Below are 17,250 nucleotides of genomic sequence, written 5' to 3'. Positions count from 1 at the left end.
ATATGACATCATTAGATTATTAATAGTGAAGCATCAGTGTTAGAGTAGCATGTTACTGTTGTAGCTGCTGGAGGTGGAGCTAGTTTCAACTACTTTATATACGGTTAGCTAGTTTAGTCCAGTGGTTCCCAACCTAGGGGTCGGGCCCCTCCAAAGGGTCAGCAGATAAATCTGAGGGGTCGTGAGCTGATTAATGGGAGAGAGAGGAAAAAATGAATTGGATTAATTTTTCAGAACTTTTTCTCATTTTTGCTTTTTTTGGTGAAATATTGAAGAGTTTTTTCACTTTGGGCCTTAAATATTTAAAATGTGAGAAGTTTAGGGAGGAAATGTGTTTCTGGTGGAAATGCTAACAACACAGAAACATCTGGAATATGAAAACTGATCTGAAAAGTAAGTACAGCTGTCAGATAAATAAAACATATCAGAAATAGCATAAAACAGAAAGTCCTCTAAATTGTATTTAAAGGACAGGTTGATGTTTTAACAAGTCTGTCTTAATTGAACACTGACGTCTCCACATGTTCCTGCTCTCCACACTGACCCTGAAGATATTCTCTCTGAACAACACCACACTGTAACATCTAAAGTTGAAGATAATATGAAGCATAAGACAAGACAAAACATTGAATGCACCTGTACGCTGGAGAAGAAGAGTAACACCAACACCAAGAATAAAACCAATAGCAATCTTGAAGTCCATCTTCCACTGATCTTGTCCGTCAGACTCAGACTTGCTCCCTTCTTGGTTTTCTTGTATGTTGTTCAGTCTGTGTTTATCTGCTGTGGTGTGAAAGAAACAAGCGATATTTTTACCTCATGTTCATAAATGTGATACGACTCATTTGTTGAGTCCAGATTAATCAGCATGAATGGTTTGATTTAATCTGAACGTTGTAAATATTGATCAGGCTGAAAGCTCCTCTGAATCAATCCTTTCCATAACAAAATGTTTCATCTGCGTCTGGATTGATTCAGTCCTGCTGACGTGTAAGAATAATGTGCAGGGGTGCCGACAGGGATTTTGGGCCCCATTAAAAGATCACATTGGGCTCCACCACCACAGGGCACATCAACCCGGCACAACTGCTGTAACCAAACCTCCAGGCCCAACTTATTGTATGATACTTATTGACTGTGAGCTGTGAAAATATAACACTGAGCAGACATGCACGCAACATTCTGCATACAGTGGAATTCACTATTTGATGTGAGGCTGATACCCCAAACCAGTCTCACATCAGCATGTGTTAGTGTGCACTCACACCCAAAGATTCATGAACGACAAAAGCAGTGAACGCTGGCAACGGAGGGCTTCAGACGCCTTGGCAGCAGCGAGCAGCGTGATGCCAGCGCCAAGAGCGACGAGTTGAAGTTCAGCAGAGTTAAACTTTATGCAAATTAGCGTCAACACTGCTGAAGCAGCAACCAATTGCAGATCAGGATTTGTTTTTCTTCCCACAGCAACCACCTGTACTTAAGTTCCTATCAAATATCTGTTCTGTTACATATTGGCAATGGAAGAGAAATTGATCATTGCAGTCTCTGGTTTCCTGGAGCTGTACAATTCATCATATTTTGTTTATTGTGACATGAAAAAAAGAAATGTGGAAGAAATAGTAGGTTGTCTGGTAAGTGATTAGGCCTGCTATGCAGTATAGTTTATTTTTTAAATGATAGAAATACAGCCTCGTCCTGCATTAGAAAAGTATGCAGTTAAAACAACAAAACAGATAATAGAACAATGGCCAAGTGTCACAGGGAAGAGAACACTGAATATGTCAGAAAGACGCCTAGTGTGTATGTTGGTTAAAAATGTTTAAAATGTAGAAAGTGCAGAAAGTTCAAAGTTCGTCATCTTTCGTCATGGCAGTGGCGAGGTAGACAGTCGAATACATGATTCACGTTACAAAGTAATCCACCAGGAATGTGCACTTGCATGTATGTGATTGGCCAACGCAGCGTGATGTCTGGTTGTGTACCAGCAAAAGTTGACTCTAGTTCAACTTTTTTGTTGGACTGCCACTACTTTCTTTTTGCTCAGCCCTGTGTGGTGCCCTGCAGCATTTTTATAACGAGACCTGAGTACTACAGGAAGGTCAGCTACACCTGCATCCCATGCACTATATTGACAAAAACTGGGAATTCAATAGTTCCCACCTGTACTTGTGAATTCCTTCTCACTGCAAAAGTGTGACAACGCTGTGGTTAAGGTCTGGTTAGGTTTAGGCACTAAAACCACTTGGTTAGGGTTAGGGAAAGATAATGGTTTGGGTTAAAATGAGTGTGGCAACAGTTAACACCACATTATGGTTTAAATGTGGAAACTGTCGGTTATGAATGCAGTAAAATGCAGTAAAAACATCTGATTAAACAGCAGTCAAATGTGGTATGTCAGGGTACGTAATTACAATTTAAGGTGCTGATAACATCTGAAGCAGGTGTATTTACCGTGTTTCTGGAGCTCTTTCTGTATTTGATCAACTGCCTGATGATTCTTTGGACAGGTCAGTAATCCCCTCTCTGTCTCGTGGAAAAGAACGTGAACATCCAACACAACGTTGTCATACACGTCAGACCATCTCTTTCCATCAGTTGAATAGTCAACATCTCTGGTGTGATGCATCAGCACCAGGATCACAGGTTTCTGACCACAGGAGCCTGAAACACCAGAGAAGAACATGAGATTTCTTGAACAGAGGAACCTGCAGGAGAACGTTCTCCTCCTTCAAATAAAACCATGACAGGAGTGTATGTTAGTGATTCTGGCACATTCATGACTTCAATAACTTATTCTTTCCTCCCAGTTCACCTCCAGCCAATCAGAATGTTAGCTAATGAATGCAGCAGCATGTTTACCTGCAGTAATGTCTGACCCTGAATGAAGGATGAGACTCAACAGGATGTTTCAGAACAGTGAGATCGTGTCTAAGGTCACTAGCTTAGCTTTAGCACAGATATATTATATTCCTTTAGCTGAGGAACAGAAAGAAAACATGTTTTAAAACTTCATCACAGATTAAAGAGGAAATGGTAGAAAATTCTGACTGAGTCTTGTTGACTTGTTTTATTGTTTTACACAATTCCAGATCTTTAATACCTTCAAATGACTTCATGTGTCTCCTTCAAGTGTTCTTTCCACTTAAATAAAAATACGCTTTGTTTAGGCTCCTCACATATCAAACTACTACAAGTAAAGATACTTCAGTTCCTGATGAAGACACAATGGAGCACAAAACAAAGTGTTTCTGCCGCTAAACTAATGAGAAGAATTTACCACAATGGTAAATGGATTGTACTTGTATAGCACCTTTTTAGTCTTCTGGCCACTCAGCGCTTTTACACTATGTGTCACATTCACCCATTCACACACATTCAATTGTTGAATAGGTACAGGGGCCACCATGCAAGGTCCCAACCTGCCCATCAGAGGGAACTAACCATTCACACACATTCATACACTAATGGCACAGCCATCAGGACCAATTAGGGTTTCAGTTACACTTTGACATGCAGACTGGAGGAGCCGGGAATCGAACCACCAATCTTCCGATTAGTGGGCGACCCGCTCTACCTCCTGAGCCATATCATACCTCTGAGAAAATATCAGAGAAACAGTCTGATGATGTCAGCGTGACAACAACAAAAGTATTATGAAGAATCACTGTTGAAGATTTTTGAACTTCTTCACACTTTTAAAATAATATTAATATTTGTCCAGTTAACCACCAGCTCTTCCTCTCCACACTCACTGAGCTCGTATCTCAGGATCTGCCCTCCGCTGGTTCATGTCCTACCTGTCAGGGAGATATTTTAGAGTATCTTTGAGGGGAGAAGTGTCCAAACTGCACAACTTATCCACAGGGGTTCCTCAAGTGTCAGTGCTTGGTCCCCTTCTTTTCTCATTATACACCACCTCACCTGGTGCAATCATCTGCTCCCATGGTTTCTCATAGCACTGCTCTTCCTGTCATTCCCACCGGAAGACCACACAGTGTCGGCTAGGATCTCATCATGCCTTGCTGATATATCAGCATGGCTGAAAGAACGCCACCTTCAGCTTAACCTAAGTTCGAGCTCCTTGTCATGCCAGCCAGTCCTTCCATACAACAAAACATCAGCATCCAGCTTGAATCAACCCAACTCATGCCTACAAAGTCTGCCCAGAACTTGGGTGTCATGATCGATGACCAACTAACCTTTAAGGTTCACGTGGCCTCAGTCGCTCAATCCTGTTAATTCGCCATGTACATCATCAGGAAGATCAGACCCTACCTGTCTGAGCATGCAGCACAACTCCTGGAACAGGCTCTCGTTATATCACGCATTGACTACTGCAACTCCTTACTGGCCTCCCTGCATGTACACTTAAACCACTGCAGATGATTCAGAACGCAGCGGCACGTCTGGTCTTCAATCAGCCCAAAACAACACATGTCACCCCGCTGTTGACATCCCTCCACTGGCTCCCAGTTGCTGCCCGCATCAAATTCAAAACCCTGACACTCACTTACAAAACAGCAACTAAAATGGCTCCTGCCTACCTGAACTCCCTCATTCAGGTCTAGACTCCCTCCCCCCACTACGCTCTGCCAATGAAAGGCGCCTGGTACCACAACAGGGCCCTAAGTCACTAGCTAGACTCTTCTCCTCTGTAGTTCCCCGGTGGTGGCACAAGTTGCCAAACTCTGTTTGAACTGCAGAGTCCTTCTCAATCTTTAAGAAAAGACTACAGACCCAGAAGGTAGAGAAAAAACGAAAAAAGACAAAAAAACCCCCCAAAAAACAAAACCATGCTTTTATGAACTCTATGCATTGCCTTGGTGCACTGCCTGTTGGCATCTACGTCCTATCAGTCCCAAACTTCAGCTTTATGGCACTTACTCGTGTTGTTGTCTCCTGACTAGATCCCTGCTTGTGTTGTATCAGTCTCATATGTACATCGCTTTGGATAAAAGCGTTTGCTAAATGAAAACATGTTAATGTAATGTAAATGTCTTGTGGTAAAAATGAATGATCACATCATCTTTCATATTCTAAGAAGAACCTAAAGACAAATCTTCTGTTAATATCTCCCTTTGTGTTTCACATACATTCACAATCTCAGTAAATTCAAATCAATCAGTATGTTAATCCAAGACAGAGTTGATAGTGGGTGGTAAAAGATGTTGTCTTTGTCTTTGCTGGTCCTTCTCCTGTTTGGAATTACCCTCCAAAGGAAATGAAGACTATACACCACTAAGAGTAATCAAACAGCCAAAAGTCTCCAGATCTGTGGATGATATGAGATATGATGGGATTGACCACTTCTCTATCCTGTCAGAAAGGCCGATGCAGGATGTGTCAGGATGGACAGACCTCCATCATGTGTCAGAAGTGCAAAGTGAGGCTTTGCATTGTCACTGTTCAAACTGCTCACAACTGTTTACTCAGCTTCTATTGCTGATAGGATATTGCTAGTGTAGGGGAGGCTTTGTGTATTTACAGTAAAAATCCTCAATGTCCTTGTTTTTTGTGATTTTATAGCACGTTTGGTAACTGCTTTGGTGTTCTGCACTCAGTGTCGGCACTGGCTGACAAACCGTAATAATAAAGACACTCGGACTGCAACTTCTCATATTTCTTTCAAACGAACCATTGTTGTTCCTTCCATACACTTAAAATGCACCACTTCCTGTGCAGCAGAGGATTTTCCCCCTCATACATGTTTATAACAGCAAATGTAAAAACTTTAGTGAAGTCAGTATAGGTTGAAGCAAAATGAACATTTACTTGTTATTACTTAAACTGTAAGAAGCAACTGCATTCCACTCTTGTATAAAATGTTGCCACTACATTCATAAATGTTTGTTAAATAGTTTGTTGTTTATTCAGAGACTAAATTTGTTTCCAGCGTTCAAAACATGTGAATAACTATGTTTTGTTCAGTTTTTGTCACTTTTTTAAAATGTTGTTTGCAAAGCATGAAAGAAAGTAGCTAACTAATTATTTATAAAATGTTTAAAAGTTGATGTGAACTATTAAAACGGGGGAAAATGTTAAATTTATACCTGAAATAGGAAAAGAATCTCAGGAGACACAGAGTTTTAATAGAAAAATAAACCTCATATTTTGAAAAAAAATCATGAAATTGTGTCTTTTTAGCTGTGATACATTAGAAAATAGCAATTAATTAATTTTAAAAAATATTTATATGTGCTTTTCCATTTAAGGGTTAAAAGTTACCAGCGTGACATTTCTGTTCATCTGTTCATGAAATGCAGATATTTTTTCATTTAAATGGAGGAATTAAAACTGTGTTTGAATGGGGCAGATGGCAGACTTGTGTTATTTAAATGAAGCTGATTATATTATTAATTATATTATTAATAAGTCTATGGTATGACCTAAACAGCCGGGTTCAGAAGGGCGTGCCCTCGGTTTGCATGCTTCTCTTCATGTGGGAGCATTTAACATTATTAGATGATAAGAGGTCATATTTATCAGGAATTAAACAAGACTTGTGTTGATATAATTATCTACAGCAGTTTTGACTATAAAAGGAAAAACTGTGAGCGACTGTTCTTCAGTGAACTCGCTGCTCCTCCTGTCATTTAAATCCCGTCTAGACTGACGTCCTCGTATTTTAAAGGTTTTTACTTCTGCTGCATTTTATCAGCTCAGAGTGAAATTTGACTTTTGTGTTCAAATGTTTTTGCTGATCTGACAGATGGAAACATGCTAACAGCAACATATCGGCCTGTTTGAGCCAAAATGACGACAGAGACAAATAAAAGCATCAGGAGAGCAAGACCCCATCAAAGCTGATCAGATGTGCTGCTGTAATGTCAGCTACAGGTTGGTGCTGCTGTGTACTGCTGAATGTCCATCTCTGTTACAGACCAGATCCATGGTTCACTCATTTCATTCCCAACCTCCCCCTGTGATGTTCATCCTGACCGAAAGAAGCTTCAGACTCAACATGAACTCTGGTTCTGAGTGTTGATCTGCAGAATCTGATCTGAACATGATGTCTGAGCTGCACAGATTTCAGTCAGAACAAGTTAGAAACAACAAGTCTTTCCTTCACCTGTAATGTCTGTCATGGCTGCCTCCACATCTGATCCAACACGAGACGTGATTGGACAGAAGACGATAACCACGTGGCTTTCCTGCAGGTCTCTGGTGGTTTCAACATTCTTCACTTTGTCCAGTAGGACTTGATGGGCTCCAAAAGTTTTACCAGTAACCACCGAGTACACCTTCACCTTTGCTGAAAGATGAACACATTGTTAAAGTTTATACATTTGCAAAACTTACATGAACCTAGTAGAGAAATAAAATCCATGTGTACTGTAAACTCAGCTGAAAATGACAAAGTAGAATTCACTGTCTGCAGCAAAACATCATATTTAAGATCATCACATATTTTGTTTGTGAGTTGTAATCTGTAAAACTGTCACGATTTCCCTCTGAAATGTAGCAGAGTACAGGTAATAAAAAACAGCCTTCATACCTGTCGTAGTGGTCTTTGTTCGACCATTGTGTTATCTCTCCCTGTGTGTGGCCTATGAACCTATTGTTAGGGTTTATGTATGTGCGAGACAGAGCTCAGAAAAACACATTCAGGTACATTGTTCTATGTCAGTTTTATTTATATAGCAGCAAATCACAACAGCAGTTATCTCAGGGCACTTTTAATATAGCACTGGTCTATATGGTTTATCAAAGTAGTGCTGCTGTACCTAGCTGTCCAAGATGGCAGACCGGCTCAATCAATTATATTTAGGGATACGGTGGTGACTGGGTCCACCCACTTACTGCCAAAAAGAAAAAACACTTCCGAGCGAGCAGGTGAAAGTTTTGTAGCAGGAGACGGGTGATTGGAGTAGTGTACTCGGAAACAATCACATGCTCCTCCACATTCTGCACATGCTCAGTGCATTGTTTCCTCCTCGCAGACTACAATATTGCTTGTACGAGCAAAAATAAGATTCATAAGCGGCTGTTTGAGTTGCACGTGTGACTCCTTTACATCCATACATTGTTATCATTTGCACTTGCAGATTTTGCCAGAGATATGCCATCATACTTAATCCAAATCCTGAAGGTCCTGAGTGAAAACTATTGATTGATCAGATGAAATGATTAATCTGATGTGAATGACAGTTGAAATGGAGAATGTGACTCCTGATCCTCTAGAGAGAAGATGTCTCACTCTGTTGGAGTTGTTGTAACTACAGAAACACTATTTGTGTTACAGAGTGGAGCTTCTTCCCTCATAGATGATCTTTGACACACAAACTGACAACAGATGAGTTTAATTTTGTCATCGTTATTCACAGAATTAAATAGACAATGCACTCTAAAATGTGTTTTTTGAGCTGTAATCTAAATTATAACTGTACTGTGATGAAACACATCAATGCTGCTGTTATATACATATATTAATATTGACATTGACACCAAATGTATAAAAACCAGCATTTCATGGGTTAAAAATGGCTCAACTGCTGTTTAAAATCAGCCCTGAAAAGGCGGGAACAATGCTGACATAGAGTCGACCGTTTGGGAGTTCTCTGCATCATGAAATTAATAGAAATGGTAGAATGATGACCAAGCCCCCAGGAACGGCGCCGGGCTGTGAAGCCAATTTGACATGGTAGCCAAACTGTGTAATTACATATACGATCATATACATACGATATTGGGCCCTAAAAGACTTTTTCCCATAAACTTACATTGTGAAAGAGGCGTCTGTAAATCAATGGATAATTCTGAGCATCACAACTCCCACGAAATTACTCGTCTCACTATCAGAATTTGATCCATTCGGTTCGATCACATTTCAAAATTCTAGAGGAGCCGCATGACTGACTTGTTCTAGTAGCCGGCTCGGCTGGCGAAAGTCACTAATGCACTTGCTCTATGGGCCTAACAGAGGCGGAGGTGATGCAGAAGAAGTTGAACTTTTTTGGCTTCATGCGCCACTGAGCAACTTTCATAGGAATGAACAAGGCCCCGCCTCCGACGCTGTATCCAGTTCTCTTTATACATCCATGATGATAATGCCTTCCTCTCCCCGCCACCACTTTTGAGTGGTTGTCTAAACACTGTTATATCTTTGAAGAGAAGTTTTTTGTCATTATTGTGTTTTACATATTGTGAAAAGTGGCTGATTGAGGAAGTCAGAGCTCGAATTCAAACCTTCTTTGTTCACCTAGAATGTTAATATCTGAGGGATTTCAACTCTTTTATTAGACTACCTTGTTTGGTTGTTAGTCCCGGTTCCCGGGTGGTGCCCTGTAATTGTTAAATCATATTAATAATTTTTTTGTTTTAATTATTTAATTATTGCTAATAACCAGCTGTGCTCCTCACAAATCCGACAGTTGATGTCCCCATGTGAGGCTCTCTAATGGTTGGTGCCCTGTATTATTAATCAATATTAATAATTTCTTGATTTTATTATTTATTTAATTCATAAGTATCTCTGATAATTATGAATTATTACTAATCCAACATATTGGTGTCCCGTGTGAGGCTATCATAATATCAGCCTTTTTGTCCCCCCTTGTGAGGTCCTTTAATAGTTTGTGCCCAAATTATTAATGAATATTAATAATATTTTGATTATTATTACTAATAACCAAACACACTCCTACCAGTGTTCTCTTTGTACATCCATGATGATAATGCCCTCCTCTCCCCATCCCCATTCTTGAGTGTGAGTCTGCGCAGCCCACCCACCAGCATTGCCAGATGGACGATAATTATCATATTTGTATGATAATTTTGCCTTCTTTACGATTAAGAATGCCAAAAATCCCATAATGTATAATAATTTGGTCATTTTGTGACACTTAGTTGACAGTATTAGAAGTTATAATCAGTCTCATTTTAATTTATTTCCCAACATGATCAGGATAATAAATTATGGATCCTACATCTGTGTTTACACATCTATTCTCATGTGACATCCTTCCAGCCAATCATGCTTGTTGTGATGAAGCTTGATTGGTTGGCTCGCTCATTCAAAGACAATCTGCACAAGAAATAGCTTACTGCTGAACAGACTGATGGAGTTATGGACACAAAATTTTACAACAGATGTAAGCATGTTATTTATTTAATTTGCATGTAGATGCTGAACCTGCTACAGCTCGTGTTGTTACAGTTTACTATTAAAGCCTTTAGTTTAACAGCTGTTGTTTTCAGTGGCGGGACATTTTTATTTGAGTGAGTCCTGAAAGACCCACTTCCATGCATCATATAACTGCGTCAGCAATTTTTAATTTTTTTTTTAAATAATGAGGCTAGATTTGTAGATCAAAAAGTTGTTTGTCTCAATAAACATGTTTTCTGAAATTACACATTTAGGCCTATTTTTTCTCTCGGTTATGACTCGTGTACAGTAAATTTCCTCAAAACAGGATAACTCTTAAACTCTCCGGCTGTCTGTTCCTGCAGTTACCAGCTGGTAAACTCTGGTTTTAAAATGTTAAATCACAGTGCAAATGGAGCTCCACCATTACTGAACCTGTCTGCTGCAGAGCTGCAGAGCTGTGGTTGGACACTGCAATTTAACAATGTAAAAGAAGATTTTACCAGCTAATAACTGCAGAAACAGACAGCCGGAGAGTTAAAGAGCTACAAGCACTACAGGATGAAATGCAAAGAGGATTTTTGTTGTTTTTGTGGCGGCTAGCAATGTTTCCTCTCGCAGACAGTCACAGGCAGATCTACTCCAGCAGGTCAGTGCTGCTGTTAGCTCCTGAAGGTAATAAATAAAGTTAAAAACAGACAGGTTTAAAAGTGACTTCAGGCTTGTTTAAATGTCGTTGCACTGTTTGTCCTTCTCTCATCATTATTATTACTATTATTATTATTATCATCATCATCATTTTTCTCTGGCCAGGGGATGTCACTGAGTGACTCCGGCCCCCTCTCAGCTTCTTGCCCATTTATTTAAAATCATTTTTCAATGATTAATTATGCTCAGACTGGGGGTGAAGTTACTGTTTAATTAGTGACATCTGACCTGCATAGCTGAGTTGAGTTTCTTCTTCAGGAATAAATCCTGTTTCTCCCTCCAGGCAAGGAAACACTTGATATCAGCAGCTCTGTGCTCTTTATGAATGCAGCGGACCAGAGCCTAAAGAAGTTGGATACTGTTCACCACTGTGAACATGTTTCATTACTGGTTGTATCTTGTACATCACTGTACTCTGTATGCTGCTGCTAAAAATAAACTCTTCCAGTGATCCAAATAGGCCTATAGGCTGCCCCAAACACCTGCAGGGCTTCTTCTTCTTCCTGTGGTGATGCTGATGAGTTTGTCTTTTAAACTGCTGAAAGTGGCGCTTAGTGCAGCTAAACATGAGAAGCTGCCGGCTGAAACAACAAACATTAATATAACAATAATTATAAATAATTGTACATACGCATGAAACTTTCTTCTGGTATTAAATCTTTTAGTTCCTGTAAGTTCTCCATCAGGTTCTGAAACACAAAACCAGAAGTGAGGAAATGCACACACACACACACACACACACACACACACACACACACACACACACACGTATTGTAAGCATTATTTTCATGGATCATAAAAGTCTATATGGCTCTTACTGATGGAAGCATATAGATGACAGAGGAACTGAGGGAGAACAGAACTAATTTGATCACTGTTGAATCAACATATTTATTGTTACCATAAATGTCTTGAGGACATCAAGAGTTGGATGGCACAAAACTTCCTGCAGCTAAACGAGAGCAAGACTAAAGTTAATTTCATCACACAGACTCTGAGGACTTTAATTAATGTGGATGATGATTCAGGAGGTCTGTCTCCCTTTGGTTCAGTCCTGCAGCTCCACCTGCCCGTTCAGCCTTTCTGTGGAAGTATTGTTAACTTTGTTAAACACTGAGGCAGCAGTGGACTGTTGCTGACTCTCTTAACATTAACAACAAAACTACAAAAAGCTGTGGCTGAAAGTAAACCAGCAGTGAGTTAAAATCCACAAAAATAGAAGCTTCTAAATACTTCAAATAGTTAGTTTTTGTGGACAGGACCACAGCTCCCACAGCTCCCACAGCTCCCAGTACAGTTTCAGTGCTCAGGACTGATAAAGGTGAAACATTACAACATGTTCACTCACCGGCCAGATGGTGTCAATAACACCTGTTGATGGAAACAGGTGAGAAGTTGTCAGCGGTGGAGGAAGTACTCAGATCATTTACTGCAGTAAAAGTACTAATACAGAAAATAAAAATACTCCATTACAAGTAAAAGTCCTGCATGAAAAATCCCACTACAGTAAAAGTACATAAGTATTATGAGCTTGATGTAGTTAAAGTATTGCAGTAAAAGTACATAAGTATTATGAGCTTGATGTAGTTAAAGTATTGCAGTAAAAGTACATAAGTATTATGAGCTTGATGTAGTTAAAGTATTGCAGTAAAAGTAGTGGTTTGGTCCCTCTGACTGATATATTATTATATATGACATCATTAGATTATTAATAGTGAAGCATCAGTGTTAGAGCAGCATGTTACTGTTGTAGCTGCTGGAGGTGGAGCTAGTTTACACTACTTTATATACAGTTAGCTAGTTTAGTCCAGTGGTTCCCAACCTAGGGGTCAGGCCCCTCCAAAGGGTCAGCAGATAAATCTGAGGGGTCGTGAGATGATTAAAAAAAATTAATTTGATTCATTTTTCCGAACTTTTTTTAAGTAAAGTAAATGTCCTGTATTGAAGAGATTTTCCTCTTTGGGCCTTAAATATTTCAAATGTTGTGAGAAGTTTAGAGAGGAAATGTCTCTTTGGTGGAAATGCTAACAACACATAAACATCTGGAACATGACAAGGACACACAACTACACTGATTTTATACAAGAGAAACAACTACACAGTGATTTATCATCATATTTTGGAACCTCTGGTTTAATCTTAAAAATGTGAGATTTATAAGTTTATGTTATTTTATGTAAAACTGATCTGAAAAGTAAGTACAGCTGTCAAATAAATATAATGTATCAGAAGTATCAAGAAGCAAAAACAGAAATTTAAGTAAAGTTCAAGTCTCCAAATTGTATTTAAAGGACAGGTTGATGTTTTAACAAGTCTGTCTTAATTGAACACTGACGTCTCCACATGTTCCTGCTCTCCACACTGACCCTGAAGATATTCTCTCTGAACAACACCACACTGTAACATCTAAAGCTGAAGATAATATGAAGCTTAAGACAAGACAAAACATTGAATGTACCTGTACGCCAGAAACGAAGAGCAACTAAAAGTCCAACAACACCAACAACAACAAAAACAATCTTGGAGTTCATCTTCCACTGATCTTGTCCGTCAGACTCAGACTTGCTCCCTTCTTGGTTTTCTTGTATATTGTTCAGTCTGTGTTTATCTGCTGTGGTGTGAAAGAAACAAGCGATTAGTAAAATGTGTTCCACAGATTTTCTTTGAGAGATCCTGAAAGCAGCGAGTTGTGGCTCACAGCTGGCAAATTGGACATAAATACAACGTTTGCAGCTCAGTAGAACAGAAGCTCTGAGAACAACAAAAACCAGCTGATGAGGACGTCAGTGTGTGAATAAATACATGAATGTGCTTCAGTCTGTAACATGTGAATCTACACATGACTACCAGAATGTTTCCCTCCACAAGAAGATCGGGAGAAACAAAAAGCTGGAAACTGTGATGTTTGGTGAAGGTGTACAATCCCATAAGATCACTTAAACACTTCAATAAATACACTGCTCAAAAAAATTAAGGAAACACTTAATCGTTACAGTATAACACCAAGTCAGTTGAACTTCAGGGATATCAATCTATCCATTTAGGAAGCACAAGTGATTGTGAATCAATTTCACCTGCTTTAGTGCAAATGAAAGTGACAACAGGTGCAATGGAGAGGCAAAAGCAAGACAACCCCCAAAAAGGGAATGGTTTTGCATGTGGTGGCCACAGACTATTGCTCTCTCCTGATCCTTCCTGACTGAGTCTTGTGTTCTGCTAGTGTCCTTGTCATTACTGGTAGCATCAGGCGGTACCTGCAGCCCAACCAAGTTGCACAGGTAGTCCAGCTCCTCCAGAATGTCACATCCATATGTGCGGTCGCAAGAAGGTTTGCTGTGTCTCCCAGCACAGTCTCGAGCATGGAGGAGATACCAGGAGACCGGCTGTTACATGAGGAGAGCTTCACAGGGTCGTAGAAGGGCATCGACCCAGCAGCAGGACCGGTATCTGCTCCTTTGTGTGAGGAGGAACAGGAGGAGCACTGCTAGAGCCCTACAAAATGACCTCCAGCAGGCTAAGGTGTGCATGTTTCTGACCAAACTGTCAGCAACAGACTCCATGAGGGTGGCATGAGGGCCCAACATCCTCTAGTGGGACCTGTGCTCACAGCCCAGCACCGTGCAGCTCGATGGCATTCGCCAGAGAATACCAGAATTGGCAGGTCTGCCACTGGCGCCCCGTTCTCTCCACAGATGAGAGCAGGTTCACACTGAGCACATGTGACAGGCGAAAGAGTCTGGAGACGCCATGATGAACGTTATGCTGCCTGTAACATCATCCAGCATGACTGGTTTGGTGGTGGGTCAGTGATGTTCTGGGGAGACATATCCTTGGAGGGTCGCACAGACCTCCATGTCATAGCCATCGGTACCCTGACTGCTGTTAGGTACCGGGATTAAATCCTCAGAGCAACTGTCAGACCTTACTCTGGTGGGGTGGGCCCTGGGTTCCTCCTGGTGCAGGACAATGCCCGGCCTTATGTGGCCAGAGTGTGTAGGTAGTTCCTGGATGATGAAGGCATCGATGCCATTGACTGGCCCTCTTGTTCCCCTGACCTAAATCCAACTGAACACCTATGGGACGTTATGTATCGGTGCATCCTATGCCGCCAAGTACCGCCACAGACTGTCCAGGAGCTCACTGATGCCCTGATCCAGGTCTGGGAAGAGATCCCCCATGACACCATCCGCAGACTCATCAGGAGCATGCCCAGACGTTGTCGGGAGTGCATACAGGCACACGGGGGCCAAACACACTACTGACTCACATTATGAGCTGCCGTGATAAAATTCATGCAAGTTGGATCAGCTGTGATTTCAATGTTTTACTTTGATTTTCGGTGTGATTTTGAATCCAGCCCTCAGTGGGTTGATGATTTTGGTTTCCACTTGTTACGTCATTTTGTTCTCAACAGTTTAAACAATGTACATCAGTAAAGATTTTCAACTTGAATAATTCCTTCATCAAGATCTGATGTGTGATTTAAGTGTTCCCTTCATTTTCTTGAGCAGTGTACATTCATTCATTCTGCTGAAAGTCTCTTACCTCGTTGACCCTTCCTGTTGGATTCTGGACAAAAACATAAAAACATCAAGCAGAAATAGTTTCATTAAATCCTCAAACACGACCATCATAAAATATAAATACTCACAATGTTACAGGTTTTACTTTTACCTCACGTTCATGAATGTGATACGACTCATTTGTTGAGTCCAGATTAACCAGGATGAATGGTTTGATTAAATGTGAATATTATAAAAACTGATCAGGCTGAAAGCTCTTCTGAATTGATCCTTTTCATAACAAAATGTTTCATCTGCGTGTGGATTGATTCAGTCCTGCTGACATGAGAATGAATCCTGGAGCATCACATCAGAGTCAGACTCAGGTCCACTGAGGTATTTATCACAGTGCTGCAGCACCACCTGCAGGTGACACTTGGTATGTGCACGTGGCCTCTAAATTCAGCTCAGTGAATCATATGGAAGCAAATCTTTGACAGAATCATTTGAATTATATCAGCAACTGACCACCAACATTTCAAGTTTATTCAGTCCTGAATACTAAATGTTGAAATTTAAATACCACTGAATTTACTGAACTGAAATATTGACTTTGAAAACCATCTTTCTAAATCTACTTTATGTGTTCTCAATAATCACTGAAAAGGTGTGCAATTTCAAAAACTTTATTTCCAGTATATATTTATTTTAGGGTTCAGATAGAAAATTCTGGTGGTTAATATTCAAAAGTTGTATTCAAGTCCTTCTATTTCAATAAGCTCAATTTAGATTTAAAAATTCAAGTAAAAAAACTCTGGTTGCTCAAATACACTTCATGTAATTCAGACGCTAAAATTCAAGATGTACAATTCAGATCTGAACATCCGGGATTACATATTTACTTTTACACACACACACACACACACGTATATATGTATGTATATATAAACTTCAAAGCACAATCAAGTGAACATTTCAAGGTGTTTGGGTTGTATGCTGGTTCTTAAGCTTCTTAATCGGCATATTAACCATAACACACAAATCTGTCTTCCAAGAAAAAGGGATATGAGACGTTTTTAGTCAGATGATGTTTCTAATTCAGCATGTTTGAAACTTAAGAATGGTGATATGTTCACTAGTAGATTTGTAGGTGCAACATGTTCTGTCTGTCTTACTTACATTTAACATTTATTTTCATACACTAATTGGGAGTCAGGAGGATGAGTGTGAACGAACATTTTCAATGTGACAACTTGAAGTGATATTTTTGACCATGTTGTGCATGTTTATATATCCTGCATGAAACAACACAGTAAGAACGACTGTGGTGAAGTATCTAAGATGAGCTTTTTGTAGTCCATCTTCAGAACATTGTAGTTTCACCACAGCAGACCCACGTCAATAACATCTGCCGCCACATAATTACGTAGCCCAGTGTAGGTGCAGGGGTCAAGGAAAAGTGGTTAGGAAAAGACGATAGGACGTGCTTTTCAACTGATTTTGAACTCTTGAATATTAAGCGCCAGAATTTTCTAAATTTCAGAACCCTAATATAAACATATACAGGAAATTTAAGTTTTTGATAATGCAGAATTTGAAAGTGACTGAAATTCAGACCATATGAATTCAGAAAGATGGTTTTAAGTCAAATGTTTCAGTGCAGTAAATTCAGTAATATTTAAATTTCAACATTTAGTATTCAGTAGTGATTCAATTTAGTAAATGTTGGTATTCATATAATTCAAATTATATTTGCTTCCATAGAATCACACCTGCATGAATTCCACTCACAGTTAATCAATATGAAATCTCCAAAAACACATGAACAAGTCTTCAGCTCAGTGAAATATGTGATAAATGAATCAGATGATATGTGACACACACTTTGTCTCCTGTGTACAGATTTATACACTCTGAACATCACTGGGTTAAAGTTTAATCCAGTTTGGATCAATA

General features: G+C 39.8%; 1 protein-coding gene and 1 long non-coding RNA gene across 2 annotated transcripts in view; both read right to left on the bottom strand.

Moving 5' to 3' along the window:
• LOC121907556 overlaps positions 1–17,250 on the bottom strand; it is a 128,658-nt gene that overhangs the window by 47,545 nt on the left and 63,863 nt on the right. Inside the window, exons 14-15 of the mRNA XM_042427184.1 lie at positions 2,452–2,661; positions 637–783 (exon numbers count right to left, since the gene is read on the bottom strand). Coding sequence (XP_042283118.1) covers positions 637–783; positions 2,452–2,661 — 357 coding nt within the window. The remainder of the gene's footprint in view (positions 1–636; positions 784–2,451; positions 2,662–17,250) is intronic.
• LOC121907571 lies at positions 7,174–11,717 on the bottom strand. Its single transcript, XR_006098903.1, has 4 exons — positions 11,694–11,717; positions 11,424–11,481; positions 11,021–11,160; positions 7,174–7,252 (listed from the first exon to the last, which is right to left on the bottom strand). It is a non-coding gene; the product is annotated as an uncharacterized LOC121907571 (long non-coding RNA).

The sequence above is a fragment of the Thunnus maccoyii genome, chromosome 11 (genome assembly GCF_910596095.1).
Source record: "Thunnus maccoyii chromosome 11, fThuMac1.1, whole genome shotgun sequence".
NCBI lineage: Eukaryota > Metazoa > Chordata > Actinopteri > Scombriformes > Scombridae > Thunnus > Thunnus maccoyii.
Note: the sequence above shows the minus strand (reverse complement) of the source record. Positions and strands in the feature narration are given on the sequence as shown.